Raw genomic sequence first — 20,365 nt, 5'->3', positions numbered from 1 at the left:
ATTTATTTATTTAAAGATCTTGTTTTCTTTAGCAAGTTTGAAACATTATTTTGTTGACTGAATGTATGATCACACAGTTTTATAATTTATAATGTAAAAAAAAACCCTAATTATCCCATTTAAACAGCAACTTTCAAAAGACACGACAAATGTTTTATTTAATGAAAACATACCAACTTAACATTTCTATCTCATCTCTTCTTTTCAAGTGTTCAGGAAAAAAATACTGCAGCTTTAAAAACACAATAATGCCAGTTGTTGTCCTTTTTGTCCTTTTTTAGGACTGTTGGAGGAGGGAAGTTGTCCTTTGCTATGATCTGTTTACTTAATAAGGGCGTTCAGTGTTTTTGGACAAGCAGCAGGACTGAGCAACCGAAACGGCACGCTAAATTTCAAACTGTAGAAAATGAGAGAGAATAGTTTCCTGTACAAACCTTTGAAGATGAAGGGATGATTTCTTCTATGACCAAAAGGAATACGGTGAGCGACACCAGCACTGACGTGGAAAGGGACAGCTTTTCTCCCTCGTCTGATGGCAAGTAGAAGACCAGCACGGTCAGGAAGGACAGGCCGAGGCACGGGATGATGAGGAAGAGCGTGTAGAACAGGGGCAGCCTCTTGAGGATGAAGGAGTAGGTGATAAATGGGTACCAGTACACTCCATCCCTCCTGCTTCCTTTCATTCCCGTGGCGTTGAGGATCTCCCATTCACCATTGTCAAAGAAGTCTTTGCGATCGACATGGTGGTCCACCAGGACCAGGTCCACCATGTGCCCATCATAGGTCCACGAGCCGAACTTCATGGAGCAGTTCTGCCGGTCAAAGGGGAAGAAGGTGACATCCATGGTGCAGGCGGATTTGTAACTGGCAGGGGGAGTCCATGTTATGGTGCCATCCCAGCGCACTATGGCTTTAGTCATCAACGAACCTTCAAAACGACCGTCAGCACTTGGAGGATATGAAAAATAGACATGATTGTTTTCAATTGCAATGATTATGCATAGGTCTAAACGAGCTTCTGTCTGCTAACCGAGAGATAAAATCCTACGGATTCACAATATCATTTTGCGCTGAGACAAAAATGTAAAACAAACATATGCAATATGACCTCAGCACTTTGCTCCAAATAGCACTGAAAAATATTCATACATATCACGCATATTGCAAGCATGATATGTAAATATTTTTATTTTGAAAGCTGGACCAAAGCTATTGAGAATTGGGAGAAAAAAAAAACATCTGTGAAACGTAATAGTTTAATTAGATGTGCTATTTACTTCAGTGAATGGGGTCTGCAAACATGACGCTCTTAGCTGGCTTACTCATGGTTTCAAAACAGAGTTTCTTTAATAAAAGTGATTGGTGATGCCCTTTTATGTTCCAGAAATCTTTCTAAACAGTCAAACTTTTCTTTCTTTAAAGTAAACGAAAAGTGTAGTACTCTCCTTTGGTCAGCAAGCTGACAGGCAGTGTGCAGCAATGGGGAGGAGGAAAAAAAGCAGGGGGCAACATTATGCATCTCTCTCTGTGCCTCTCTGCTCCACACAGCCAAAGTAAACTTGAGCCAATTCCTCTGGCATCCCATTAAAAAGACCGTAAGCCACATAAAAAGCACAATTGAATAAATAAACACTTTAAAAATCTGGATATACCTTCCCATCAGCCCATGCCCAGAAGGATCAAATCAAATCAAATGCTTTAATCTTGCAATTGTGCAGAATCCAGTAGAACTTACTTTTCATAGAGAACAATGTCGGGTAGCCATATAGTCTCTGAAGGGACTCTGATCGACGTAATGCCCCCATAGTCCTCCGGGTTCCACTTCAGCTTCACGTCAGTCCACTCCTGTTGAAATGCGCAACACAATTATCAATACGTCACATTCAGTCAGAGGAGTCGATGGAGGACAAATTTAAATTGAGTTTTTGGATTTTCATTCCAGCAATTAAAAAAAAAACAAAAAAAACAAAAAAAAAAAACACAATAAAAATCTAATTATATTTTGACTGGCAAGAGCAATTGCATGAAAAAAAAAGGATGAAAATCTGCTGTCTTAGCTTGGGGCAAAAACATAAAACTGACAAATGCTCAAGTCCATTTGTAGTCTGTGGTTAAAAATAATTATTTGTCAAATTGTCATAAATTCTCCACTATGTGGATGAAAGCTGTCACTCAGGTGACATTTAAAAACCCTCCCGAATTGGGCATCTGATTTCTGTTGAAATATGAAGCAATAAATACAAAATATGTTTACAAGGAGAACATGATTTTAATTAAAGTGTTAGCTGAGTTGTATTAGCAATTGTATGGATGTGAAACTAAGCTCTAATATATACTGTATGTATTTTTTTTTTACCTCTAAGTGAGAATATATAAATATTCACAAATGACTGAAGATACGTGTGTTTACGTTATGTGACTTGGATCATTTGTGCCAGGGAGTTTCTATTTAAAGGGGAAAAAATAACAGGCTGGAGAATAAAAAAAGACTATACTGTTCACTATACTTGTGATCATACATTACATTAATTGTAAATGAAGACTGAAGATATTTTTGTTAAGCTTTACGCCTGATGTACCCTTGAAATGCTCCATGTACCACTCCTGAGCATTCATGTGTCTGAGGTCATCTAAATGATGTTAACAAGACAGTTTTGTTTCCTTTCGAGCAGAAGTAAGCAACATGCCTTTTGATTCGACTGCTTCAAACCAGAAACTAAATTCAGACTTGTGTTTATACCACAAATAGTTGTGACCCCCCTTTTTTTTTTTTTCTTGTGAGTTTAAAAGGAGAATGGCTGAATATTATTTTCTTAGCGACAAAGACAGTCAGTGGGGAGTTGGTGCTCACTGCTTGTGTTGAGATTAGAAAGATCAAGGTGTGTTTTTGCTGTCAATCTCACATTGGGTGAAGCCCAAAATATCCTTTGATATTCTCTATTCTCTATTCATTTAGCTGCATCCTAATCCAGAAGGTGTTCCAGATTAGCTTCTAGCCCATGTGGTAAACATGACTTTGGCTCTATGTAGCAATGATCAAACTCACTGAATCGGTGCTTGGTAGTAAGCTACAGATCTGCTGTGAAATGTTGCTTAGCAAGTAACACTTTCCTCTGTGATGATTGGTCATTTACGTCCTGGTAATGTGAACTAAAAACTCCAGCAGGCATTGTACAGGTGAATCCCCTTGCTTATGATTCACTCTAGGATCAGTAACTTCTTGCACTATTATCATAATCGAAATATTCAGTAAAGCTAAAAAAAACAACACCCCACATAAATGGATTTAAAGACCTAACTTTTAGAATCATTTTTGTGAATCATATTATTGAAAAAGAGTCAATCAAGTTCTTATCATCACCTGCCAGAGCCACACATTTGTAGTCATCAGCTGGTTCTTTTCGTCCTGCAAGAAAAAAAAAAGAAAAAAGGAGCCCAGTTAGAGGAGATTAATAAAGCTGAAAGCGATAAGAGAGGCTAATGAGGAGCAAACTGGAAGCTGGAATAAAGTGAAGTTTATTGAAGGAGCTAATAAGCCTACAAGAGACTAATTTATGTTCTTGTTTTGCTTTAACCTCAGAAAGTAGAGTAAATATCTACTGAGCGATCTGTCTGTCTCGAAGATCACAACGCACTTGACATGCCTTCAGACAAAAAAATGTTCATAATCTTAAGAAACAACTGAAACACCCGGTGTGAGAAGGTCATCAGTTGCCTCTTTAGCGATGCAACCTCAGTGTCGCTCTGCTGACTTGTCCTTACCCTGCTGTCTTAAATGTACTCTTACTTTCTTTTAATATCAATGCAACAGATTGAATTTGTGTTTTTCTCTTTTTTTTATTGCGTTTCTGAAAGCCAGTATGTCTGGCTCTGTGCTTTAGATTCTGTTTGTCTCTCTCTGTTAGTCTCCCGCCCTGCAGCTTGTTAAGACTGAGGGCTGGCATTCCCGAGACACTTTCCGTTCGAGGTCGCCTTTGAATTTGATTAAACTTGAATTGAAGTGGCAATAAATCAAGATGAAAAACAGATTAAATTGAACTTGGATTTGATTGTGGTCGGTTTACATTTTTTTCTCCCCTCCAATCTGCTCCAAGACACATTTTGAAGTGAAATAAAGCTGACTGAATGAATTTAACTTACCTAAATTGCTCTGACAAGGACAATTTTTAGTGCGAATACAACATACAGCATTTTAGGGTTGGGTTCGCATAGTTTCTAAATTTATCCACAGCCTGAGTGATTTTACATAGCAAGTGTAAACGTTGTGTTCTTCCTCTAAAATCTACCAAAGTTATAATGTAACTATGTTCTGCAAAAATAAATGGGAAAGGAGTTCAAATTTGGATCTGAGAAAGGTTCATGGCATAAAATAAAATTGAAACTGTCCAGTACGTGGCCCAGTTGTTTTTCATTCATATTCGTCAGTAAGTTGTTTCATTTGTTCAAAGATAAAAGAAAGACAAGAACCAACCGCAGATTTGGAGTTAAATACAACACTGATAAATTTAACAAGGAAAATATTAACAGTGTGATATTAAAAGTTTAGGACACTCGTGGTGATGTTTTCTTTTGCTACCAGTTGCTGTGAAATAATGATTTGACTTCAACAGACTGCTAAAGAAGATTCTTGATGCTTTAACATTTAACTTCAGAAGCTTTTAAGTCCTGTTTTCAAGTTGGACCTGACTTGTCCGGATGTTCATTGAATTTTGGTGCTTTTTTAAAAAATTATTATTAAGGTAGGAGTGTCAGAAATATTTTCATCTGCTGAATCTACCACTAAGTTAACGTTGCTGCAACGTCGCATAGGAACAGAGCGTCTCCAGAGTTCAATTAACCTTCCTGAGGGTCTCCTAGTGTCACTCAGCAGCTGATCGCAAACTGAGATCACAGACATCATTAGAAGTCTTTATTTAAAAAAAAAAAAAAGTCTGTTCAAAGTAGCCTAGAAATACTGATTGTTGGAGCAAAGGTTCACATAAAATGTATATTGCTTGGACAGGACAATATATCTTCATAAAAGTTAAATGCCTCGCACTGTCCGATGTGAATAAAACCTGGAATTGACTTTAAATGCCAAGTCCTCACCACATCAACCAGCTGCGAGATCTTCAGTCCAAAGCGAACAGTGATGGTGTCATTGGCATGACCGACGGGCCGCACCCACTTCTGATAACCTCTGAAGAGATTTCTCAGCAGGGAGTCTTCCATCACAGCCAGTGACAAGTCCTCCTGGGCTGCAAAAAGGAAAGCAAGAAATACAATAATGCTTAACTTATTACATATTTCTTGATTTAAATTATCTCAAAGGGAGCTGGGAGTTTTTTATTTTTTATTTTTTGCATTTCAAAACAATTTTGGTATTGACTGCTAAAAACAGAGTATGATTTAAAAACAACCAGCATCATGTAGACCAATGAATAAATACACCAGACAAGTTTGGGAGAAAGTGAAACAGAAGTTTCCAGGGAAGCAGCCAAGAGGCTCGGTGTTAATATGGAGGAGATCAAACCTGTTGACAGCAAAACTACCAGTTGTTCACTCCACAAATTTGGCCTTCATAGAATAGTGGTTGGCATCAGGCCGCATCTGAAAGAAGGCTTTGTGTGCATTTTGCCACAAGCCACGGAGGTGACGCAGCAAAACATGTAGCAGAAGATCCCCATCGTCAGGAAAAGGCCAAACTGAACTTTTGCGAAACAACATGAGTGATGGAAGAGCAGCAAACATTAATTAACATATCCAACTCTTTATTTGCCTTCACAAGTAAGTGGGAGGATATGAGGTCATGTCCTTAGAATGAGCCTGGCAACACATAGACACACACACGCACACACACACGCGCGCGCACGGGCACACCTACACACACATCAACAATCAACATCAGACTCATGGCTGTTCATGGCCAAACGGATGTGTCCAAGTTCCCGAGAGCGGCAAAATGATCACGCTGACACAATCACCTCAGACAGATCCGTCGCCAGGGGAGATAAAAAGAGCTCAGAGCGTTCGGTGCAGTCAGCCACAAGACATGACTGTCAGAGTAAAAAGTGACACCCGCGCACTGCTGGGAAGACGAGCACGGAAGCCGCAGCGCTCTTGCTTCACTGGCCACCATTCATTTGCAAACAGCTGCGAGAGTTCAGATCCCAGAGGTGGGCACTAACAGGGAGCACCCTGCATAAATATAATGAAGCATTCTGTAATTCTGCCTCGGGCGACTTCACCAATCAGCTGGAAGTAGGTAAAATATGTAGGTATCAAATGGAAACTGAGGGCACCATTTATCTGCAGTTTTTCACTTAATGTTTTCTTTTTTTTTTTTAAATGAATAATTCATAAAGTGTTTTATGTTTTTACTTACACAGGCGAGGCCTGGCAGATAGTTTAATAATGAAACAAAAAAAATAATAAAAAATTCTTATTACGCAGAGTTCAGATGAAAATGGCAGTGGCATTCGCCGGTCGCTCGGAGCAGTATCTGGCATTTGAACATGAGCCACACACAAGACGAGCCTCCAATGCTAACGCGGCGGCTTTATGAGCTGGAAGCTCGGGGCCTTTGTCCACATAAGGAAGTGATGTTTGGCACGGCCTGTGGTGCAGCGTTGCAACAGAGGCCAATGGAAAGGAGAGGGGAACTTTAATTCAACAGCCTTTCAAATAAGGGCAATGCATCAGAGGAGTGGTGAGAGCTGATAAGGGAGGAGGGGAGGGGAGGGGTGAGGCAGACTGACCCAGAGCAATTCCCTCCAGCATCGGAGAGAAACAGGAAGACGGGGAAGGAGAGAAGCTGAAAGAAACATTAACTGGGGCAAGAGGAAGGAGAACAGACGGCAAAACTGATAGTAATTCTTCTATAGTTGCATTTGAACACGACACACTTTTTTTTTTCACTTTATGAGCCAAATCCTTCAGCAGAAAAAAAAAAAAACATTAGGGGGCTCAGGTGCTGGGACCAAGGTGTCTTTGGGCAAACCACTGAGCTCTGAAGCCTAATCTCAGACGGGAGGCATAAAACCTGAATGCCTCCATCAATCTGTCGAACCGAGGGATTCAGTGATTCAGGCCTGCTTTCCATATATCTTATAGCAGATAAAGGTGTCAATGACATATTGAATCCCCTCCCCCAGGTTTCTTTACGACGCAGTCCATCACACATTCAGACTAAAACTCTGACGATATCAAACTTGACAAATTTTAAAGACGTCTTTTGACAAAGCGGAACGTGAAGCGCCGCAGACAAACGAGCAGACAAACGGCACTCAAAGCAGCGGTAGGTTAATTAGAAATATAATCAGCAATACATCAGATCATTAAACTCATTAACATGATTACCAAACTTTCAAGCTTTTTTTTACCTAAGACAATCAGCTGCATGCAGATGTTTGTTGTTTTGAACATTATGCAAAGTGAATGAGAGAAAAGGAAGCTTTTCAACAGCTGCTCAGAAGTTATCTTTAAAAAAAAATTATTTCAATTATTTTAAAGTGGTAAATGAATTAATTCTCCAAATGGGGATTTTTTCTTTTAAATACACCCAGTGTTGAATAAGGCATGAATGGGCAGATTTGTTGGTGGGTTCAGTCTATATTGTCCACAATAACATACATGGGAGCAAACTTTGGGCTTCAGGACTTCATAACAAAGAGAAAGAAAAATGTGCAAATAGTTCCAGTCAGAGGTTTTCATACATCCATACATTAAAAAGTAGATCTAGACGAACGACTGAGAATTTATTGTGGAGTTTCTGAAATCCTGACAGCATAAAAATGAAACAGAATCCCAAGTACAGTCATTTAAAAAAAAGAAGCTTACCCTAGAACAGACTGTGTGATTGTGTGTAAAATTATATTAATGTATCAAATATTTCTATTTGACATAAATGTGACATAGGTGTGAATAATTAATTAACTCATTTAAAAAAAAAACAAAAAAAAACTGAAATTACTTTTTACTTCTTATCTCATCAGTCATTTTATCCAATTTCCCCTCATCTGATGGTGACGCTGTGGCAACTGAAACTTGGTCAATTATTATTATTTTTTAAATACAATGATGCAAAGACAGTAGACGCAAAATGTAAGTTTATGCCAGTGGTGAGTTTATGTAAACTTTTGATTAGCATTGAACTTTTGCATATTGTATTGTAAGTCCCAGAGATCATTATGTGTTCCTGTACATTTCCCCACAGATTTAGCAAGACATTAAAATCAGCAAGTGTCTCAATGAAGATAATTTAAATGACTAATTTTTGTTTTGATATCAGAAGTAAACAACCTAATGTTTGCCAAGTTCAAAAAAATTATTCAGATGAATGTAATTACCTATTAGATGACAGAGAAACATAAATGTGCTAAACAAAACAAAAAACAACCTAAGTACACTCCATTGTTTTAACTGGATCTCTGCCAATTATTCTTTACGTGAACAAAACAAAAAATAATCCTCAAGTAAAAGTAAAACATTCGTGGATCCTTTATTGTCCGTTTTCAAAAATCACATTGCTTCCTGTTCAGTGTGTGGAGCATGCAAAGTGAAAACACAGGCTGCGTTTCTTTCAGTTGCATCAGATTCACGCAGAGTTCGCAAAGAGCTGAAATTGGGTTTTCGCACAGTTTTCTTTCTATACAAAAAACACAGGAAGCAGCTTTGTTTCAGGACCCTCGTAAACAAAAACGCAGTAGCCCCATTAGTCCCAGGTCTGCATTCCTCCATGAGAGCCAGCTCTTTCCATTAGATCGAGGCAGATAGCAGCGAATGCGGTGCCTGTGCACGGCTGAGATATAGAGGAGGGTATTGATCACAATGTGCACTGTGATGGAGGCTGAATCTCTGGTGGAAAATTATGATGCATTAAAGCGTGACTGTCTGTATCCACTTCCTGCATAAAAGCCCTCAGCTGGAGTATAACAGAGATTTGGCAGCGTCTGTGAGGGACGAGGCTTCGTTGCTGAATGACAGATGCAGGAGAGGCCCAGCATGCACAATTGCACCCTGCCTGCTTCTCAATCTGAAACACCCCATGTGGGGACACAGTAGCATGATCACCTTAACACTGCCACATCTGTTACAAGTGGAAACACAACGGGAAGCGCCACCGAGAGGGGTAAGAGAGAACAGCTTTCATTGTATACGTCAGGAGGCATAAAAATAGTTCAGCTTTGTGTTTTAGTCCTTTTTGCACACAGAGTGACTGACCACCAGGCGTGGGTCGGTGTGAGACAACTGGCATGACACGCTATTGCTGGATTTGCACAAAGATTTAAAACAAAAATGCATGCATACATTTTAGGCTTCCTTTTATGTCCACATAGTTTATTTATCACAATTTAAGGGGCTTAAAAAAATAAAAAGCAACAAATACCCCAGTGAATGAGTCTCCATTTTGCAATGACTTCGCCTAAAATCAATAAATTTTTTGCTTTTGAATCTTTACGGTTTTATTCATAAATCTGTAAACAGTCCAAAAAATTAAAAATTAAAAAATAAAAATAATTGATCAGGCTTGATGCAACTGGAACTTGACGTTACCGCTGTGTCAACAGTCCCCAGTTTACATCTAACTATATTTGAAGATAGTTTTTTTCCCCCCCCCAAAATACAGAAAATCCCCAAATTAAGTATGAAAATATGTTGTACTTTAAATGCATATTTCAAATGGAGTACATTTTCTTATATCTAAAATATATATAGTGAATAAAAAACAATATAGGAGAAATTATGACATCTGTGAAAGCCTGTTTTTATATCACAGGCATATGGATATTTAATATCAGTTTAAGAAAAGCACTGATAAGAAAAATCTAAAATAAATAGACCATAAAAGCTGAAGAAACACCTGACTTTAGCCCAACATGGCTAAAATCAAACACCGGTATAAGATGCAATTGATTATACCATAATTAAGCATTTTGACGACGACTGCCCTGTTTAAATCCCAAATAGACATTTAACTTGCTGACAGCTTAAATCAGAGTAGAGATTGTGCAGCTTTCTGGTGCCTTTAGAAAGATGACTGCAGGACAAATTGCAGGATTTAATAAACTCTCTAAAGACTCTAAAATTCATCATTCCATGCTGTAGAAAACAGCCTTAAGGTTAAGAACTTTTCAACTTTTCAACAGCCAATATGCCCAGGCTGGACGATTCCTGAAAGCAGGACTGAACCCGTTGAGAATCAAAAGTCTGGACATTATAGACAAAGACTACGTTTTATCTGACTGATGTGAGAGGCTGGAAACTAGCAACAGGACGCATCTCACTGAAGTTACGCAGCAACACTAACTATTAGTCGTAGGGTGTACTGTTTTTTTTTCTAAGATCTTTGTTGTTATCTTCAGTGCACATAAAACAAGGTGGTTCAATCATGTTTTTTTCCAGATATAAATAAAACAGTAAGCATCCTTTTGCAATAAGAACTGAATATTTAGATTGTGTCGACCTTTGATCCCTGATGAGGCAAAAGTGTACAAAGAGCACAGACAGAAGGAAACATGACAAAAGCTGGCATGTGCTAGAGGCAGATTAATTTCAGTCAAATCTAAATTAGCCAATGAGATTTGATCTTCTTGAACAGACGTATAGAGGCCACATCTGATCGAGATTCTCCACATCTGTCTGTAGCTAGACGCTCTTAGGCTAATGCAGAAAAAAAAAAGTCAACACCAGGGCAAACAGAACAGAACAAACATACCTAAATTATTAAGAAAGTTTATATCTATGGTAATAAAAGAAAATGTACATTAATATCTTCTCAAAGACATATCCCTATTTGCAGTTTTCTACATGACATTTTTTTTTAATATAAAATTTATTCAGTTTAGTTTATCACACAAGCAAGCCTACCTTCCTAAACCAGACCTTTACCTTCCACAACAAAGCTTTTGAGAGATGAATCTCTTTATTGTATGAGGGATTTCATTTCCCTCCGTAGTTCCTGCGCTTATTATTACATACTTTATTGTTTCCGTACTGTTCTCCTCGCAGCTCATCATGTGCCACGCGTCCCAAGGGGGGCGCTGCGCACTCACTCTTTAATAAATGATGAATGCGCTCCTGTTCACTGACCCCAGCAGTTTGTCCCGCTCGATTATGAAGTATAATTTCCTCTGGAAATTATAAAACGACTCGCCAAGTAGTAAACCCCGCTCTTAAATAGTGCGCAGTGGGCAGAACGTGCTAAAGACTCTCCAATTAGACTTAATAACGAGGCTGACGTGACGTTTTGCGCCTGTTGTCGCACAGAACGACTCCAAGTCGTCCTCGGCACCGTGCCCTGCTGTAATGTCATATCGCACCATCGCCGGTGTACATCAAGACGCGCTCCCCAGATTTCTCACCTTGCGCAGCAGCCTCTCCAAGAGCCAAAGAGACCCACAGCACCGCAGCCGCAAACTTCATGCTTTGTCCCGTCTTCAACAATGGATCAGAATGTTCTGCGTCTCCTCAGCAGCCATGTGGGACCCCCCCCCCCAGGTGAATCCCGCTTCAAATGATATATGATGAAGGACGGCAGCTTGTTGGAGGCTTTTTGCACAGCGCGCCCCACCTTCCTGCTGTGGTGTTGGTCCGTCCTTTCCTTTCCGCTCTGCGTTGCCCGCTGCGCTTCTCTGCAGCTTCTTCTGCGTGAGTCCAGGCAGCTTGGAGCTCCGGAGCCGATCGAGCCGACGGGCTGGAGGCGGGACAGACCAGTCACAGGGTGTGGAGGGAGGACACATCTGATCTGCCCCACATCCAAAGGGTGGATTGCTTTCATCAACGTGGAAAGAAATGAAACAAGTTGGAGCTGAATTTAATGCGATCACTTTGAAAGTGAAGTTTTTGAGTAACTGATTTATCAGTTATGACGCGATGAACCTTCGTTTTATTTTATTTTTCCTGGTTTCTTTTGATAAATCACGATGGACCCATTGTGGGAACATCATACAACATTATAGGGTTGCACCAATTGCAGTTTTCTGGCCGATCGCCGATCCCCGAGCTTTAAAAAGCTCGACCTGCCAGTTCCAAGGTTTTTATTGATACCATTTTTGCCGATAAAATATCGCAAGAAAGTCACAGAGTTGGTGACAGTGGCTGATGACTGCAAATGTGCAAACATGACCCGGTGGGCCGGTCAGTCATTTAAATCTCTCCCACAGGTGAGCAGAAGAGGACAGAGGTTGATTGTTAGACCTTTGCTGAGATACATATTAGGGGAAAAGATCTGCTTCACATGAAAGTATCGGCCAGTCGCCGATCTCCCAAAATGAAGGAAATTGGCGCTGATAAATTAGCCAGTCGATAAATCGGTGCACCACTACGCAACACAGGACGTTTCAGTACAGTTAACTAAATCGATACATGACAGTACAGCTGTGAGAAAACACAATGCTACTCAAAAACCTTACACTTGTTGCTCCTAAAAAGAGTTTTCCATCTATGTTTTGTAAATTATTTTGGTTGGGATTCACAAATGTATGAAAAGTTGTCATGGTAAAACTAAAGTGCCTTGCAAAAGTATTAATACTCTTGAAAACTTAATTGATACCCAGGAACTGTGAACATTTGCTTTCAAGTCTTGCCACAGGTTGCTAGCTCAGTCATTCTACATTCTACTTATGGACAGAAGCACTTCCTTCCATATGTTTGCTGTGCCCCTTTTATATCTTTGAGAGAACTTCAAATGGCTTTCCTTCCACAACTTTCTCTTCTATAAATGCCAGACTTGTTGACTGCTATTGGCTTCAGATCCTCCAGTTTCTTCAACGTTGCTGAGAAAATACATTTCTTGAATGACTTTGTATGAGCGACATTCTGCATAGGTCTTGCTGAGCCTCAGACCCTTTGAGTAAATGAACGACTCCACTAATCTATAAGGCTTGCATTACAAGATGTACAATGTTTCCAGATGCTGTGAAGCATTAAAATAAATGGCTGGCATTATCTTTCAGGAAGGAGTGATCTGTAGGTTTCCTTAATGAAGTCCATTGCACCGCTTTGCAGGCATGCATCACCATAAATCTCCAGAGAGGTTGAGACTAATGTAGCATGCGTGCACTTCATCTCAACGCCATGCCGCGTCTTGCAGTGCCCCACACGCTGCTCTCTTATTTCTCTGTTGATGCTATGAGTAGCATGAGCATTTAATGTTTGACTTCTTCCTTTGTAATGAGATAAATACAGAGTAATAGTAGGAAAAAATAAACAAACAAACAAACAAAAAAACCCATCTCAACAAACCATAACTATTGGCGAGCAAGAGCAATGACATAAAAACAAAATCGAAAGATCCAAGTACTGACACAATTTTCTTCCATGTTGTTTGCTTTAATATGAAGGCATTCACATGTAAGTAAAAAACAAAGAGAATTAGGAAATACAGCTAAAAGACCAAAACCTAATTTTAACCATGGATTAAAAATATATATATATATTTAACAGTCAAGTCAAATATTGTTTCTTTCAGTGCCACACCCTCCCGTTCCCTCTGTTAGAAATCAAACAGAGGCTGCAGAAAACTCTCCCTTGAGTATCATTTGTGAAATCTAAAGAAAACTCAATTTTATGAGTTTCAAATCTGTTTCTTCCATTTTATTCATCTAAAACATCCTCTGTGGCAGACTGCTGTCTCAAGAGATGTGTGAGACTTCATGCATTCATCTGAAATATGTTGCCCTGAGAATACCTGGCCCTAAACATTGGCAGATAGAAGATATGATTGACATGATGCATGGCTGTATAAAAAGATTTGTGTGTCCATGATGGATACATGGTTTTATTTTTTAGAAATATTCTGTGAAAATACCCCAAAAGATGCCTGGATACATCAGAGCCTCTGATGAGAGAACTGTTGTTTCTGACATCTGACCCTTGGGTCATGTCTGAGTCTGTCAAAGCTGCAGCCGTGTGGGACTGGTTCTCTAGTCGTTATTTTCTTTGAGATTTTCCATTAAAGCACAGAGACCCAACAAAAATGTTTTTTTTCCTATTATTCTGGTTGGGTTTTGTGCCACAACGGGAGCGAGGTTTAAATTGAAATGCCCAAAATAAAGCAGTTAAATAACAATTCTCGCACACAGATAGTTGTTTCTGTCGCTGCTGAGCCGATTTGGGGCCATATGAATTTCAGATCAACTCAATCTGACGATGAACATGAAATCTAAAAATTCTAATTCTGAAGCTGTGAAGATTAACTTCAGCAACTTCTCACCAAAATAGCCATACACTCAAAATATACTGATACAAAGTTTAACTTTTAGTTAATCAGTTCAAAGTTTTGCTATGGTGTTTTAATACATAAAATGCTGAGAGGTACATTGCTATAAGTTTGAATCACTAGTACCAGTTAGCTTAGTTAGTTAGTAACGTGACTTGAGCTAGAATTGGGTTGGATGTGACATTATTGTAAGTAATTAGCCTCTAAACTCACTTGGCGAGGAGTTTTGCAATGTTCTCAAGTACAGATTTTTTTCACCAGCGGGCATCTTTTGCTGACAAAGGCACAAAAATGAGCTGCTACTCCAGCGCAGGCTGTATAAAGTGAGGAAGATGAGCTAATCTGGGTATCCATCCCACACAGTTTTTTTGTTTTTTTTTCTTACAGAGAAACGTCCACCTCCTTTGGACGGGTTTCCTCCTACTACCAGGTGATTAGGGGGTAACCAAAATAAAATTGGACCTACATGAATGCACAGGTGATATATGATGCATTATGTCATGTGAGACGAGGACACAACAGCGTGACGAAGGTGGATTTATTGAAGACCAAAGATCATCTTAGAGAGCAGAGCACTCCGATTCATCTTCTGTGTGTCATTTATTCAGGCAATCAAATTAACAATCGGTGGACTTGTACACAACTCAGACCGACTGGTGCAGCAGTGAGCCTATTACTCTCCCTCTCTCTCTCTCTCTCTCCTAATTAAGTTAGAGCAAACATCAGTCGGAGAAGGAGCTGAAAGGTGAATCATTCCTCACCCACTCACAAACACGGAGCAGCTTGGGATTAGATGGATCATTCACAGTCACCCAGAACACACACACTCACGCACACACGCACACGCATACACACACACGTGTTTGTGGCAGGTTGACAGTCTGCCACTTGGCTGTTATGGGTGGGATTCGTACATTTGATTTAATGCTCTTTTACACAAGCACCTGATTGTTGCTCGTCTATTGCCAAGACTTGAGTTCAGGGAGGAATCTGTCACACGCATATCAAGTAAACACCACCTTCCTACTTACTTGAAGCTCAGAGAGGCTGCACCATACCTGCAACGGTACAAACAAACTGAACGCGATTGAGTCAAGACAATAATTTCCTGATGCAGAAGGTAAAAATGAGTATTTTTTTTTTATTTTTTTTATGTGCTTTAAGTTGCAGAGCGATTCTGCTCTTGGACTCACTATACTTAAAGTCCAATTTAATCAAGAAAATGAGTTCACATTAGGGTCATCACAGCTGAAGGGGGGCAGGGAGAGCGATTTCTGACTTAATTACATACACAAACCCACATCTTTGAACAATGTGAAATTACCATTGATTCAGGCAGAATAATTAATTAGTTCACTTCATTTTTCTGCATGTTCTCCAGCATTTTCACCTGTTTTCTTTTTTTTTTTTGATTCACCTTTTTTGTCTCTCCTTTGGCGATTGAACAAAGTAGATGTGCGTGGAGAAATTTAAAAGTGACTCTGTTTGTCCCTGACTCTGAGTCCACCAATTGACTGCAAACCTGAGGAAGAGGCGATGATTCACATTGATTGTCACCTCAGTCACTGTGCTCTCCCTGCTGCTGTGACCATAACGACCTGATGTGGAGCGCATACATCTTGCCTTCACCCCACAGAGGGCAATCTTTATGCACTCAATTAAATTGTAGTCAGTTCCACTTCTGTTCCGCAGTGTGGCCGCGTATTCACTGACCTTTGGATTCAGAACCGTTAGGAAAACATAAACAATGGACAGTGTGGAGCCTCTGTGTGGCTTTCTGGGCTTCATGTTGTTTTTATTTGTTTGATTTTTCAAGTTTTTTTTTTTTTATTATTTCTTACTCGTTGGGCAAAGTTTGATTAAATCCACAGTTAAGCCCACATTTATTTGTTCCATGGCAGTTTTAGGTTTACATTTGTTTTTGTTCAACCAAGACATTTGCAACAAAAAATAATCAGTTTCCACATGACTGTCATGCAAATTTTGTGCAAACTTTTAAAATGTCACAAAAAAGGAAAGTAAAATGTGAATTAGGTGCGTTTCCACCTACTGGTTTGGAGCGAATTAACCAGGCAATGCAAAGAGTAACTTAGTCAGGTGTTCTCTTCACGCAGGGCTTCGATGGACAGGAAGTAGAGATTGCAAACCAGCATGGACAATACGACTCAGGAAACTGGATTGACAGCAACACTTCTTTAGAAATGCGTTGCTGTCAGACAAGTTGCCATTGTTCAGTCATGTCACCTAAGACTGGCGATGCTGTCCTGCAGACGCAGAGATAGAAATACAGTTCTAATGATTCCAACATTGGAAACAGCTGATTAGTCACGTCATGTTTGCTACATTAGAACTTATTTAGTAAGCGTGTTTCCATCTCCCCTTTCGCGCATTACCTTTATCGGAAACCTAAAACCCACCTCAAGGAAGCGTGAAAATTTATTTTCAAAATTGAGGAAGTTATGTTGATTTTTTTTCCATTAACCTTTTCTAATGCAATACTTCAAAATACCCATCCAAAAAACGCTAATGGGAACATGAGCAGCTACTGTGCAACAATCCCTCCATCTGAGGAAGAATGTGGCCGCAGTGGAAAGGAACAAATCCTTCGTAAAATAAAAGAGAAAAATAAAGAAAAAAACACCAATTGAACCTGAATCCATATCGCTATGATCCAACTGGCAACGGGGACGAGAGAGGAAACACACAGAAGACAGGAAGGGAGGAAAATGGGCAATCTAGGTCATCCTGGAATAAGTCACACCATCATTGAAAATGACTTATTGAGAAAGATTATAGTTGTTAGCAAAATATTTTTTTTCATATCTGAGTACAAGTTACACATTTGAATGCAAATTACGAACCAGCCTCCAGGTCTTGATCCTTAAATATAAAATTTATCGCACTCCAATAAAGGCTTGGATGGCTCAGCAAATGTCGCTTTTCCCCTTGTTGCTTTGAAGATGGAGGATTGAGAACATTGTTATTCCTTTGAACAGACAGAAGAAGTATTTAGTTTCTCCTCCAAATCTCACCTGAGAGATGAAAAAAGTTATTTTCTCCCTATGAGGTGATGCATCCAGTCTATATTATATATATATAATTCTTTAGTGTGGCTGTGTGAGTCAACCAGATTAGGAAACAAAGAAGAAGAAAACTCCACGAATACAGAGAAACAGGCAGACAAAAACATGGAGACAAAGGTTCACGGAGATCGGAAACCACAATGCTGATTATGACAAAGCGATAAGTCGGATTTTCTGCCCCAGTTGCCGTGGCAGCCAGGAGCAGCTGCAGTGGCAGGATAGCACTCGCTCCGCTGTTGCGCTCCTCCGTTCCCTGAGCCGGTCGATTATCAATGATTCGGAAAAGCGAGGAAGATCCTGCTGGGCCTGCTGCCCAGCACATTGCAGGGCCACAGAGGAGGGTACTGAGGGGAGGAGGGAGGGGCGCTACGACAAGCGGCACACAGACTGAGAAAATATACGTTGGCTTTGTTTTTGTGCATCAGTTGATGCTTAAAGGTACTACAAGCTAAAAAGAAAGAGAAAAAAGGGACGGAAATTCAGATAAGCACTGTCTTTTGTCACTTATGAGGAAGTGTGTTCACATGATTGGATAACTCAGACGTAATTATAAAGCTGCTCATGTAAAAACTACAGTTATGACGCACAGATAACGTCATTTTCAATAATTGCCTGCTTCGTAACAAAGGATTGTGCATTTCTCAAACAGGCCACCAAAATATAAAGGGTCTTTCTGCAATTTATTACACAACCATCCTTCCTTCAATATTCTTTCAGGATTTGTGTATAAATTATTCTTATAGTTATTTACAGAGGTAACTGTACCATCCTGTACTCCGATAATTTTCTGTAAACCATCTAAAACTTTGCACTTTATGTTTTGCAACAACATGGCAACACTTCACCTAATTACAGTCTGTGCACAAAAATGTTAGTTCCCCGACTTTGGCCTTCAAGGTAATGCCTCTTCCAAGGCAACATTATTATGTCGGTAAAATTGCAGCTGATCCTTAAAGAGATATAAAACGACCAGAAAGTGCAAGAATCAAGGTTCATGATTCACTCATCTGAATAGATAAAAAAAAAAAATCCCTGTGGGTGTTTTTATCAATAATCACTAACAGAAGAGAAACTTTGTAAAGAGGATGATTCAACATGTTTTATATAATAACATTATCCCAGCATACTGGAGGATATGAAGGAATGATTCATTTTCAAAAGGCATCAAACTTCAGACATGTCACTATATAAAACTATTTACACAGAAAAGAATGCATTATAAGTACCAAATGTGCCTTAAGGGTGTTAGCATGATCCATTCGATTGTTGCTTTGGTTACATTGATGAGATATTGAGACAGATATTACCTTAAATGTTCTAAAGTATGCAGGTAAAAATATGACAAACATATTGCTTTTGTGATAAGTTCAATCACTTGAACTTCTTTTATTCAAAATCTAAGATAAAAGCAAACTATTTAGCATTAACATTTGCTAAAACTAAGCACAAGTATACTCAGATCTTACGAAGCAGTTTCAGAAATATTACAAATTTGCTTTACACCATTCCTACAGCTGCTTTAATAAAACGCCACTAGTGTTCAAACGACCAGAGTTTTGCGTGATTATACCGAACATGTCACTGCCCCTCCCCCATCTGTTTCTGTGTACTGCCTGTTAGCTGGCTGAAAGAAATGTACTATATCTGTGCAACTTGGAAGCTACTACTAAAATTAACTATTAATTCTACAATATTATATATACATTTTTAATGCATAATGCATCAAAATCAACATAAGAAAATAAACTTTAAAATAAACTTTTGCTATATTATTTTAGCAGCATTTTTTTTCCAATCAAAAGCAGATAGATTATGTGCTGCTCTTCAGTATTAAATTCTTGATAAAGTTTTTCAGAAAATAGGATACTGTACACTCATACAGTGGCTGCTACATTCAAAGTTGATACAATATAAGCATCTCATGCTAGCACTCGCCTAGTTATACTACAGTTGGGAGTTCATGAAATCTTGACAAGTTTTCAGAGTAATAAACCCTCTGCTGCACAAATAAAAATAGGATCCAGAAGAGAGAGAGAGAAAAAAAAAACATTTCAGGTAAAATATGTATTTGGTGATTAATGAAGAACAGGTGGGGTGCGTTCAGGAACAAAACCCAGGTGCAGAGCTTAGACAAAGATGGGTGGAAATAGAGTGTTTTTTCAGCAAAAGATGGAGGTGGGAAAAGCATGAAAACCTAAGTCATCCCTGAAAATTACTAATTATAAATCAAATAGGGGGGAAAAAAACACAAACAGTAAAACTCACAGATAACAACACATTAATTTATTGTTTTTATTGTAATTTATTTGACTAAATAGCTTATTCTTATTGTTCAGTCATAACTTAACTTTATAATGTATAGTATTTGTTTTTTTCAAATAGTTATTGAACGTGTGTTTGGGCGGTAATAAAGCTACAAAGGCTCTCACTGTGATACAAATGTATGCGAGCTCTGAAACAAATATAATGTAGTGACATTGAAGAGGAGCTTCAGTACATAAACTAAATGCTTCTTCCTCTGCATTCCAAAGTTAAAATGACCAACTTATTGTCAAACCCAGAACTTTTCAGACAGGAAAACAAAAAGTCCACACAATACCTCCACACAGATGCAAATACCCAACGCTGAGGGACAGGAGCTGGCGCTAAGTAAGACCAATTCTGTCATTTTATTTCCACTTGCCTGTCTGTTTTAGTGAAGCTGTCACAAAAATATTCTCAGAGAGCAGTAGGGATCTGACTCATTGCGACTAACTGTCTGTATTCGTGCACACCGTGTACCTTGACACGTGCGAACACGTGCATCTCCTGCACACACATGCTTATTCTCAAGGACCTACACAGTTCCAGAGATCCTGCACCTTTGAAGTTGTCACAAAAAATGTTCTGGTTGGGTAGTCAGAGTAAGACACAATCAGACTCTTCACTCTGCCTTATTTTACCCATCTCTGCTACATGCAAGACACACACACACACACGCACATGCACACACGCACGCACACACACACACACACACACGCACATACACGCACACACGCACACACACACCTACACACACACATTAGACTGTCACAAGGATTCA

At 39.3% G+C, this 20,365-nt stretch overlaps 1 protein-coding gene across 1 annotated transcript in view; it reads right to left on the bottom strand.

Annotated features, from left to right (window-relative positions):
- The window catches only part of LOC103132328 (neuronal acetylcholine receptor subunit non-alpha-3-like), a 14,754-nt gene extending 3,061 nt beyond the window's left edge, over positions 1-11,693 (bottom strand). Inside the window, exons 1-5 of the mRNA XM_007544117.2 lie at positions 11,343-11,693; positions 5,089-5,237; positions 3,362-3,406; positions 1,736-1,845; positions 435-948 (exon numbers count right to left, since the gene is read on the bottom strand). Coding sequence (XP_007544179.1) covers positions 435-948; positions 1,736-1,845; positions 3,362-3,406; positions 5,089-5,237; positions 11,343-11,403 — 879 coding nt within the window. The 5' untranslated portion in view covers positions 11,404-11,693. The remainder of the gene's footprint in view (positions 1-434; positions 949-1,735; positions 1,846-3,361; positions 3,407-5,088; positions 5,238-11,342) is intronic.
- Between the last annotated feature and the right edge of the window lie 8,672 nt (positions 11,694-20,365).

This window comes from Poecilia formosa, unplaced genomic scaffold (genome assembly GCF_000485575.1).
Source record: "Poecilia formosa unplaced genomic scaffold, Poecilia_formosa-5.1.2 Scaffold11, whole genome shotgun sequence".
Taxonomy (NCBI): Eukaryota; Metazoa; Chordata; class Actinopteri; order Cyprinodontiformes; family Poeciliidae; genus Poecilia; species Poecilia formosa.
Note: the sequence above shows the minus strand (reverse complement) of the source record. Positions and strands in the feature narration are given on the sequence as shown.